At 37.7% G+C, this 11,541-nt stretch overlaps 1 protein-coding gene across 1 annotated transcript; it reads right to left on the bottom strand.

The window, feature by feature from the left end:
- Nucleotides 1–4,724: 4,724 nt before the first annotated feature.
- On the bottom strand, nucleotides 4,725–11,229 carry LOC122290357 (ABC transporter A family member 2-like). The gene is made up of 16 exons (XM_043097998.1): nucleotides 10,794–11,229; nucleotides 9,649–9,880; nucleotides 9,403–9,572; nucleotides 9,106–9,291; nucleotides 8,914–9,009; nucleotides 8,630–8,830; nucleotides 8,297–8,456; nucleotides 7,982–8,208; nucleotides 7,336–7,453; nucleotides 7,167–7,243; nucleotides 6,929–7,018; nucleotides 6,598–6,741; nucleotides 6,190–6,510; nucleotides 6,023–6,103; nucleotides 5,263–5,439; nucleotides 4,725–5,146 (listed from the first exon to the last, which is right to left on the bottom strand). The coding sequence occupies exons 1-16, from the start codon at nucleotides 11,160–11,162 to the stop codon at nucleotides 4,889–4,891; spliced, it is 2,907 nt and encodes a 968-aa protein (XP_042953932.1). The 5' UTR covers nucleotides 11,163–11,229; the 3' UTR covers nucleotides 4,725–4,888.
- Nucleotides 11,230–11,541: the final 312 nt, after the last annotated feature.

The raw sequence follows: 11,541 nt of genomic DNA, 5'->3' as shown, positions 1-11,541 counted from the left end.
AGATTGATGCTAACACGCTAGTCTTTGGCATATGCGTATAGGACATGCCAGAGAAAAAGTTTTACAAACACTGGTAAAGCATGGCTTACTCAAAGGTGCCAAGATTGGCAAATTGTCATTTTGTGAGCACTATGTAATGGGGAAGCAAACGAAACGAGAATCAAGTTTGGAACCGCTGTATACAATACATAGGGATATTTGACTATGTACATTCTGATGTTTGGGGACCTACCAAAATTGTATCTTTGGAAGGTAAGATTGGTTTGTAACTTTTGTAGATGATTATTCTCATAGTGTGTGGTTGTATACGATGAAGCATAAAATTGAAGTGCTGAATATCTTTCTTGTTTGGAAGAAAATGATTGAGATTCAGACTGGCAAAAAAAATCAAGCGACTCAAATCAGATAGTGGAGGAGAGTACACGCTAGACCCCTTTATAGAAGCATGCCGAAGAGATGAAATTGTCAGACACTTCATGATACGAAGAACACCACAGCAGAACGAATGAACCATATTTTGTTAGAGAAAATACGATGTATGTTCTTGGATGCTAGATTCAGTAAATAATTTTGAGTTGAAGCTGTGACATATGCCTGCCACCTCATCAACCAATTACCCGCAGCTACCAATGGCAGGAAAACACCCATTAAAATGTGGAAAGGTACACATGCTACTGATTATAACTCTTTACACATTTTTGGATGTCCTGCTTACTATCATGCTAAAGAAAGTAAGCTTGATCCTAGAGCCAAGAAAGCAAAATTCTTAGGCTTTAATACTAGTGTAAAAGGGTATAGACTCTGGTACATAGAGTCTAAAAATGTTATCATCAGTAGAGATGTAACATTCAACAAGTTTGAGATGCATAAGTCACATAAGCATAAAGATTCTAATGAAGGTAGCCATCATGGCGAAACACTCGGTGATTCGCAAAAGGAGGAGTTTACTACTTCAAAGGATTCAAGAGACACAGATGAAGAGCATGGACAATATGAGATTGATAGTCCAGTTACAGTACCTTCAAGTCAACCTGAATCAATAGCAATAAACAGGTCAAGATGAGAGACACGTGTACCAACATATTATGCGGACTTTGTAACATATGCATTACCAGCTGAAGGGAGTGAGATCCCAACCACTTATAGAAAATCCATACAGTCCAATGAATAAGCTGAATGGGCAAAAACAATGAATGAGAAGATGCAATCTCTTCACCAAAACCAGACTTGGGAGCTTGTGTCGCTTCCACAAGGAAATAAGTCAATTGGCTATAAGTGGGTTTTCAATCAGAAAGATTATCAACCTGGTAAAAATGGAGTATGATACAAAGAAAAATTGGTTGCCAAGGGCTACGCTCCGACAAAGGGAATTAACTATAATGAAGTATTCTCTCCTGTTGTGAAGCATTCATCCATTTAGATATTACTAGCTTTGGTTGTACAAAATGATCTTGAGTTAGCACAACTTGACGTAAAAAAGCCTTCCTACATAGTGATCTAAAAGAGGAGTCTGTCTTAACCAAAAGGTTTTAAAGAAGCTAGAAAAGAAAAATGGGTTTGCAGTCTGAAGAAGTCTCTCTATGAGTTGAAGCAGTCACCTCATCAATGGTACAAGTGTTTCGACTGCTTTATGATAGACCTGAAATACACTCGTTGCCAATATGATCACTGTGTGTATTTTAGAAAACTTGCAGATGGATCTTTTGTATATTTACTTTTATATGTAGATGATATGCTGATTGCATGTAAAAGCAAGGTGGAGACAAATCATTTAAAAGCTCAGCCAAGTCATGAGTTTGAAATGAAAGATCTAGGAGAAGCAGGAGGAATATTGGGCATGAAGATCAACAGAGACAGGGTGAAATGTACAGTTCACCTTACTCAGAAGCAGTATCTGAAGAGAGTACTACAACGCTTCAATATGAACTCAAAGACGAAGCTCGTGAGCACTCCAATGGCCTTATATTTCAAGCTTAGTGCATTGCAGTCTCCAAAAAATGATGAAGAGTGGGACTATATGAAAAATATCCCGTATGCAAGTATTGTAACAAGCCTAATGTATGTCATGGTGTATACATGACCTGATATCTCCTAGGCCGTCAGCTTAGTCAGCCGATATATGCATAAACCTAGAAAGACACACTGGCATGCGCTAAATGGATTCTACGGTATATTCTAGGGACCATATATCTTGGTTTAAATTTCAAGAAAAGTGAAAATAGTCTAGTAATGAGATATGTTAACTCAGACTATGTAGGTGGTCTTGATAAACGTCAATTGACAACTAGATATGTGTTCACTATAGTTGGAGGATCAGTTAGTTGGCGATCAAATTCGCAATCTATAATTGCACTATCATCCATGGAGGCTGAATACATGATTGTAACAGAAGCCATGAAAGAAGCCATTTGATTACAGGGACTAGTAACAGATTTGGGCTTTAAGCAACAAGAGGTTATCATTTACTGTAACAATCAAAGTGTAATTCATTTGGCCAAGAATCAAGTGTATCACTCTCGAATAAAACACATAGATGTCCGATTTCACTTTATACGTGAGATATTAGAATAAAGGAACATTCTACGTCAAAACATTGGCATTTAAGACAATCCAGCAGATATGTTGACAGAAGTCGTCACAGGGATCAAGTTCCAACACTACTTAGACTTTATCAATATCATACACTGCTTAGCACCTTCGGGTGTATTGGCGCCTTAGGGCATATTTGATAGCGGAAGTCTCTTATGTCAAATCTAATGAGCATTCCGAGGAAAAGATGCAATCATTTGAATGATGCAACAGTTTGTAAACAGCCTAGTATGGCACACTTGAGTGGAGGGGGTGATTATTGAAAACCACCTAAGTGTGAAACCAAGAAGTCCAAAGACTGCTCTACACCGTCCTATATAGTTGCAGATTGAACATAGCTGCTGCAAGTCACCATTTGTCATTAATTTGTGGTTGATATTTAGTAGAACTTTTCATAAAAGAAGAGCTCTAATGTGTAAACTTTGTGTGTGCAAAAACAGATGAGAGAAGAGAGTTTATACTGAGCGTTTGTAAACTTGTACAAACATAATGGATTTTACTCCAGTGGACATAGGCAAGTTGTCAAACCACTTAAATATTGTCTCTATCTTTTCTGTGTGTGTTCTGGGCGGTTTTGAGTTCAACAAAACTGTCATTGAGGTTGAATGTGGTTTTACACCTGTGAACAGGAGGTTGACACATGTTCACACCTTGCAATATAGGATTTTTGCTTATTTTAAAAAGGCTCTACAAAGTAGCCGTGTTTGGCTATAAAAGATTTTGAAAATGTTTGTAAAAGGTAAATAGAATTTAGAAAAGATGTTTGATTATAGTACTCTTTTGGTAATAGTTTTTGTTGTGATTCGGGATTTGAATGCAAGAGATGATTGGGGGGAAATTATGGGTTTGTCATTGGTGCCTTGTGAGAAGGAATATTTAGTGTCGAGAGTGCAGCTAAGAGCTGTGTTTGGGGAAAATGTTGTTCCCCTTGTATCTCTTCCTTTTCTATGAACAATATAGCAGGGGGATTGGGTTTTGTATAAAGTTAACAAAATTCAACAATGTGTGGGGATTTCATATGATAGATGTGATGACCAATTTACAGCACTACTCACTGCGATTGAGGTAGGCCACTCATTTGAAACCAAATCAAGATTTAAGAAAAGCAGGGAGTTTAAGCATCTTTCTTGAGCAATCAACTATGATGCTAAAGGAGGTAATTCAAGTCGAGGGAAGACTAAAGAAATGGCATTATAAAGCTATCCACGTAGAGGGAGTTGCGGATGGAGTAGTAGTCTTAAAAGAAACAAGGGGTTGGGGTTGGGGAGATGTGTTATGTTCCCGTTCGGGCTTGGTGTATTTTGGATATATTTCTAATTTTCATGGCTTATTGGTCATTAGGGACTCTCTAGTATGGGTTATGTGTTTTTTGTATACACCCAATATACTTAGTTGCTCCTATCGATATTAATATATATAATATTTTTACTTATAATAAAAAATATATATATATATATATATATATATATTTGCTGTGATATTTGTAGTAATTTCCTTGAGATTTGAAAATGTTTGGTCTTTTTTTTCTTTTTGGATTATTTCTTCGGAAACTTCCACTACACGTATATGCTGTTTCACCAATTCCTCGAATATTTCTCTTCAAACCTTAGCCAATTTCTTTCCCCTCAACTTTTGTCATTGATCTTCCTGCTCCTACATGCAATTTATCACAAGCCATTTAATTTCAAATATGCTGCCACGCTTGTCCTCTCTGATTATTCATTCCACTTACGCATTGTCATTCATCAAACTCAATCCATAAACAATACCTATATTTTTTTTCTCCCAAGTCCTATCATACCTAACGCTTCAATTCCGTCTCCCATCCCTACATCCCCTCCTATACATAACGCCTTGGCAATAAAGTGGCTTTTAAGCCACTTGATTGGTACAGTATGGCTGGCATTTAAGCTCATAGGCACCACTCCCTCTTAACATTTTCTGCTCCTATAGCCATTCTAGTTTGAATACTGGAACCAAAAATCTCAGGAACAAAATTCGAAACTTTGATTTAAAGGCAAGGAATTGTAGATGTTCTATGAATTAGACTAGATGTTTGCCAATTTTTAACAGGGAATATAATCTTCCCAACGATTAGGCTGAATTAAGACCATAAAAAATAAAGAATACGAAAATTTGTAACATCGGATGATTTGGGTACAAAGCCAAAACCTGTAGAAGTTTTTTAGGTATTCAAAATACAAGATATATCTAACTGAATGGTAATGCTCACTAACTGTAAAAAAAATGCACAAAAACATTATAAATACAACAACTCAAGTATATGCACACGTCAATATTAATTTGTAATACCGATTTGATCGGGATTGATCACAACTCCATGGACTGTTCCTGCCCGGCCAAAGAAATTTCTTTCAGAAGTGGGTGCTGAAGGCATTGTTGGAACATTAGGAGGGACTGGAATCTCGGCTGAGTGGCCAGAAATGCAGAGGGCACCGGTATCATCTTGCTCCCAGTACACTTCCACCATTATTCCTCTTGGATTCTCTTCAGATTCTGTTCCTGGAATCCCCACAAACCTGGCTCCTACAGGTATCTGTGCAATCATAGTACAAGGATAAGATATCAGTGCACTGCTACACTCCTAAAAAAAACTGTTTCACCTGAGGTAACCTGGTTTTAACAATATAAACAATAAAGAATATATCCTACCTGAACTGAGGCTCCGGATGTTAAAGTCAGAGTTTCCAACCTCCCTTCAACTGCAGCACTCTCTAGCTCTGCCTGCCTTGCTATATTCAAGAAAACTTCTTCCAGAGTTGTAAGACCCAGTTGGATGTCAGATATACCAAATTCTTCTTTTCTATCTTCGAGATTCTCGAAAAATTTCTGTTCAGGATTAGCAGGACCAAAGAAAAAAGGTAATAAGCAAAAGTTGAAAAAAAGTGCGGAGGAAAAAAGAAATACATTATATGTATAGATGAAATTGATTTGTACAATCATCTCAAAATCTCCAAAATCAGTTCTAGTTATAAGTACTCACATGTTAGAGTGTAATCCAATGAACATAAAAATATGGGGGATTGTTATTTCTTGAGCTATACATTTCACTTTATAACAGTTCCAACCATGTCATAATCTTCAATCAGTTTTGAGATTGATGAAGATATTGTGGCAGCAAAATTAGCAATGAGAGCTTTACAGAATTATTTTATCAATCAACATCACACAATTAAAGCTGATGCAATCTTTCTCCAATTGGACTTTGTGATATGTATCATTTCAAATAATACAATCAACATCAAATAATGCCTTGGGAAAAAAGAATTAATAAATACGCTGACTTAAGGTTCAAACTTCTGATACCGCATTAACGGAAAATGCAATATGGTTCCTGATATTTGTAAACACAACAAAGGACAACTTTAACACCAGGTACAAGGTTAAAAATACAACCGAAAGAAATCTTTACCGTTAAAAGCCTCTCTCTATCATGAGGGATCACGAAAGTCAAAAAGGCTTTATTCTCCTCTTTTGGTACTACATCCAATCGCTGCCAAAACATTCCCCTTGTTAGAAGCCAAACTCATTGCATGTTAAAGAAAAGTTTTGATCAATCAATTTACTTTTTTAACTTACATCTTTAAAGAACTCCTTCACAGCCTCGTGATGAATTGTAGAAACTGCAGCCCCATTGGAAAGAGCATGAGTCGGGGGAGTTTGTCCATTTGTTCTTCCCAAGAAGCTAACATTAGCAATGAAACCAGTGCCAAACTGTGACTTTAACCTGATTGAGGTTCCAATGCAGCGAAGCCTACCCTTGGCCATGATTCCTATGCGGTCACTCAAAATGTCGGCTTCTTCCATTGAATGCGTTGTTAGGACAATGGCACGCCCTTTCTTTGCGTCATTTATTATGTCCCAGACATGCCTCCTTGTTATTGGATCCATGCCAGTTGTCTGCCAATTAGGATAAAAATTGAGAATTTTCACATAAACAGATCATGTAATAGAATAGCTGCGCATGTTTATTCGTTTCTGTATTACCGGTTCATCCAAAATGACCAACTTAGGATCGCCAATGAGAGCTATTGCAACACTGAGGCGGCGTTTCATTCCTCCACTGTAACTCCCTGCTCTAATTTTTGCTGCCTCAGTGAGTCTCACCTCTGCCAATGACTTCTGAGTAATCTGCATTTGAGCAGAATTGTTTATCTTAAACAACAGATACGGAATCAACAATAGATTATCATCTTTGCAGTAACACATATGAAGGCCATTGCATACTCAGTTTGGGATTGTGAAGTTTGTTTTTAATCTTTAATTAATGACAAGGACGAAAGCAGATGGAACACCCTTTTGCATGCATAATACTTACCGCTCTTATAGAAGCTGGGGGTATGCCTTTAATACAAGAAAAGAGGTGGAGGTGCTCTTGGCCAGACAATGCATCCCAAAGGATATCAAACTAGGAAAAGATACAAAATTCAAAAACAGGTTAGCATATAACTTCTATTCTGGGTCATTGCTATAGTCTATAAAATGAACTATGCTATATGTTGCTGAAACAATCAGCAAAACTCACACATAGCCACACCCACAGAATCAGAGATTACCTGGGGACAAACACCTATAATTCTTTGAATGTCTGACATGCCAACTGAGCTTCGGACTGAATTTCCATATATCAATGCTGTTAACAAGGCAGATACAGATGATATATCCTTCTTGACCGTAATTCCATAAAATAAACAAACAGAGAGAGAGAGAGAGAGAGAGAGTCACCATCTCCTCCTGTCACTGGTGTAATGCCAGTTAAACAGTTAATTGTTGTAGTTTTCCCCGCCCCATTAGGTCCAAGAAGACAAAATAACTGATTCTTTGCAAAGTTCACCCATAAGCCCTGAACGCAAGTCTCAAATCAGTGTCAAATCTACCAAAACATATATACAAACCATGTATAGAATCATGATTGTCATCTCATGCATTATAATGATGGTCAATGGCAACCAAGAACTGGTAAAACAAAATTTAATGATAGTGATACAAAAGAGCATCAGTCTAGATGAGGATAAAGGCTCTCAACACACCAATGTATAACAACCAGAGTGATGGATAGCCGGAGCCACCACTCAGTAGATTCTGCCACGAAATTCCATTGGCCGACAATTAAGCATAGTGATCGATACTAATATTCTAGGTATGAATGATACACATAATCACCACATGAACAAAGAGCTTACATTCATTACCTCAACTCGGCCGGAAATAAAGTTGGAAAGAGGACCTTGCACTAGTCTTCTTACATTTAGGTAAAGATACGAACAAAATGCTCATAACTCATAACAGCTACACAATCGTGTATGCATTAACAAAAAGCTTACTTTTAGCCCTCAACTTGGCTAGAACTAAAGTTGGAAAGGGTCCTTACCCTAACAGCATGGTATGATGGAGTCTTCTTACATTTACAACAACCACACTGCCTAGTCCCAGGATATGACTTTGCAAGACCACGGATCTGAACAGCAACGTCTGTATCAACCACACCTTCCCGTGTTTGATGTTTTACTCTGTTTTCCTCTTCAAGGACATCTCCGTCATCTGGAGTAATATGCTCTTGCTGTGGAACTGAACCTATGCAACTACAAATCCCACCCTCTATGATGGGAAGGGGAAAAGGCATCAGTCATAATTATAGGCAATGAGGAGAACTCACGAGCATAGAGTGGAGAGAAAACTGAATTACCTCTCACTTTGCTTCCACCTCTTCCTGTCCAATACCCAGGGTTTAGAAAGTAAAACACAGATTTTCTCACACCAGATGCATTTGGGATTATGTTATCGAAGTAGATGGCCAATATGAACCATAGTAAGAATGTAGCAACCAGCCATTTGTAAATATCATCCTGTCATGAGAATGAGAGATACAAAATAACTGTGATGGAAATGATCCAGCATAGATTAAAATACGGTGACAAAAATGAATGTGCAATGTAAGATTGGAATGTGCTTTTTCCCACTAGAATGTATAGAGTGATGTATTAATTGTCACAATTGGGAGCTTGAAGTTTTCACGTACAATCGTTATTACACATTCTGTATCGTTTGGTGCACACTTGGCACGTCTACTCCAAGAAATCCCAACATCTTGAGGGGTTGAAGTTGCTTCAGCAAGCAGATTTAGAGCTGCAGCAAGAAGATTAGGTGGGAATAACGACCAGATTGCTCTTAAGGAGGTAGAGAAGTTGTCACTGTATGGAAATCCAAAAATTGTAACAAGCTGCAACAACATAAATGGAAACAAATTATACAAGTGAACGGTTAATTAACTTCTATCACAGAGATTTGGCAACGGAATCTTGCCTGAGTCATGAAGCCAACAATAAATATGGAGAAACCCACTGTTGTGGATGAAGAGGATTTGCTAATGAAGGCTGACAACATGAAGGCAAAGCCAATCTAGCATCAAAAGTTGGAAAAACGTACTTAATTAAAAACCAAATCACAATTAATAAGCAAAAAATGAAACAGTGACAAATGAGACTTGCTCCTTACCATATTAAGTTGGAAAAGAAAGAAAACAAGTAACACTACTTCAAAACTGTTGTTCAAGAAAAAATCAAACTGAAAGAGCATCCCAAAGAGAACTAAGAATACTGAGGAGAGAAGCGTAAGAATTCCCTCCCACGTGAGCCACGAGAGCCAGTAAGCAGAATCATAAAGACCCATCATACTCATTGCCTGTAGGTATAAAAATAAAGAAAAAAAAATGAAAAATTGATTAATTCTGCACCCCGCAAAGAGAAGGAAATGATAATCCTATTTTGATTTCAGACCACAGACTGTCAATACCTGCCGAAGTTTAAGCTCTTTCTCCGTGATCAAAGAACTGATATTAAAAACAAAAGCGAACATGGCGGCTGCAAGGAAAAAGGTTGGTCCTGCTGTAGCCACTGCAGAAAAAATTTCCACTGCAGGGTGCGCGAATTCCTTGAACCCGACAGCCCAGCTTAAGTTTGAATCTGAAAATGCAGAGAAGATTTAACAGCATTAAATCCTGTGACCAGAGAATTCCAGACTGGGACCAGAATTTAATACCTCCAATCAGCAATCTTGCGATCTCACGCTCTGCCGCAATTTGAAGTGGTATTTGAAATTTAAATGTGGGATCTTCATAATTCCCTCGCACTGCAGCTGGAGTTGAATTAGTCTGTATGCCGTAGCTGATTATTGTAGCATTTCTTTGCACAAAATGCAAAGCTCCTGGGCACCTCATAGGATTATTAACAAGCCATGTGTCTACATCACTTGGTGTCCGAAATGATTGAACCTGTATTAACAAAGGACACCATTTAGAATGGTTTTAATTAAGATCTTCGACGGTCTTAATCGTCCATCATATTTCCTTTTTCATTGACCTCCTCAACAAAACCAAAAGCAAGATTTCAATCTATTACATTTAGGAGCAGACATAGAGAAGAATTCCAAGATTTTCAAACCAAATTTCCAATCCCACTGAAGCCAAAGGATAGAATTAGATAATTCCACTTTTCGTTCGCTTCGTCCTTTCTTGTAGTTGTAGATTCTCAGCAACCAAACAAAGATAAAAATATCCATAATTTTGGAATTATCTATTTGAAACTAGCTGGTCAACTGGCTTGAAATTCTTTCATTTCCAATTTTATTTTTATGGACCAGGCAACTGGCTCGTTAATGTGAAATTTCTTATTTGCGTTGAATTCAATAAAGAGAAGAAAACAAACAAAAAATTTCAAATTCACCAAGTATGAAAAAGAAGCAACCAGAGCACCGCCCTATTTCCATTTTTCGCTCGCTTTCTTTGCCTCCAATCAGCGAATGGATGTAAATAAAGTCCAAAGGAACTCAATAGGTCTCGTTTCGTTGTTAAATCCAATTGAAATGAACTCAATTTAATTTTAAACTGAATCTAATATCTCAACACTCAATTTTCAAATTATTAAATTTATAACAATTCAAAATCTATTTATACGTAAGATTCATAATATTTTTCAAATCAAAGTCTCTAAACATATTTTAACGTTCAAGCACGTCTAAACTTATCTCATATGGATTTCTCATAACTCACTCCATCAGATTCGTCTCATTACTATTCAAAAACAGGCTGTTCGATATCCAAACGTAGCATAAGACTCTGGAATACGTAATTCTCTTCGAGTATCCATTTTCCATTTTGTTCTCCCAGAAGCGAAAAAGACACCTACCTTAGTTGAAGGAATCGGCCTCCCAGGGTTGTTCGCCATGATGCCATCCACAATGGTCCGAGCCGCAGCGGTCTCGTTTCCGCTCCACAGAAAGTCAAAGCAAGGGAGCTTGGTATAGAACTTGTCCTCGCAGGGCGGAATCGGAGGCGAGACCAGGGGTTTGGGATCGGGGACACTCTTGTAAGAGGTGGAGGTGGAGTAGCGAGCCTGGATGGCCTCCTGGATGCAGAAGATGAGAAAGACGAAGAAGAAGGAGGAAAAGAGCTGGAGAAAGGTCGCCCTCTTGTTCCGCCATGAGAGCAGGAGGTTCTTCTTCAGAAGCGCGGTGTATTGCTGAAACAGCAACGGAAAACCGCGCCGTAAGTTCATGGCTTTTAGAGTGTGCTTTTTCTTCCTGTGTTTGCAGTGAAGAAGATGAAAAGGATTTGGATTTATAAATGTCGGAACCAAATCATTCGTAATGCAGTTTTGTGCGTTATGCAAGGTGGCAAGTTGGAAATATTATTGGGCTTGGTCTTAACTATAATTACAATAGATGCCACTTGTGTACAGTTTTTGTCTGAAAGCTGGTGTATCATATACAATTTAAAGTTGACCATGCTGTCTTTTTTTTTAATATATATAAAAATGTAGAATTAAATCTCTCTTAAAATCATAGATAGAAAATGCAAAAGTATTTAGAGTCTTGAATTTTGTATTAGGAAAGGGATTCTGCCCAAATCTATCATGATATCATTTATTTATTATC

This window comes from Carya illinoinensis, chromosome 12 (assembly GCF_018687715.1).
Source record: "Carya illinoinensis cultivar Pawnee chromosome 12, C.illinoinensisPawnee_v1, whole genome shotgun sequence".
NCBI classification, from domain to species: Eukaryota; Viridiplantae; Streptophyta; class Magnoliopsida; order Fagales; family Juglandaceae; genus Carya; species Carya illinoinensis.
Note: the sequence above shows the minus strand (reverse complement) of the source record. Positions and strands in the feature narration are given on the sequence as shown.

Excerpts from the sequence above, each read along its gene's own strand:
- LOC122290357 (XM_043097998.1), bottom strand. The coding sequence starts at position 11,162 with ATGAACTTACGGCGCGGTTTTCCGTTGCTGTTTCAGCAATACACCGCG. Across the intron at positions 6,511-6,597 it reads TGGTCATTTTGGATGAACCG|ACAACTGGCATGGATCCAAT; the intron begins GTAATACAGAAA and ends CCTAATTGGCAG. Across the intron at positions 5,147-5,262 it reads CATCCGGAGCCTCAGTTCAG|ATACCTGTAGGAGCCAGGTT; the intron begins GTAGGATATATT and ends ATGATTGCACAG.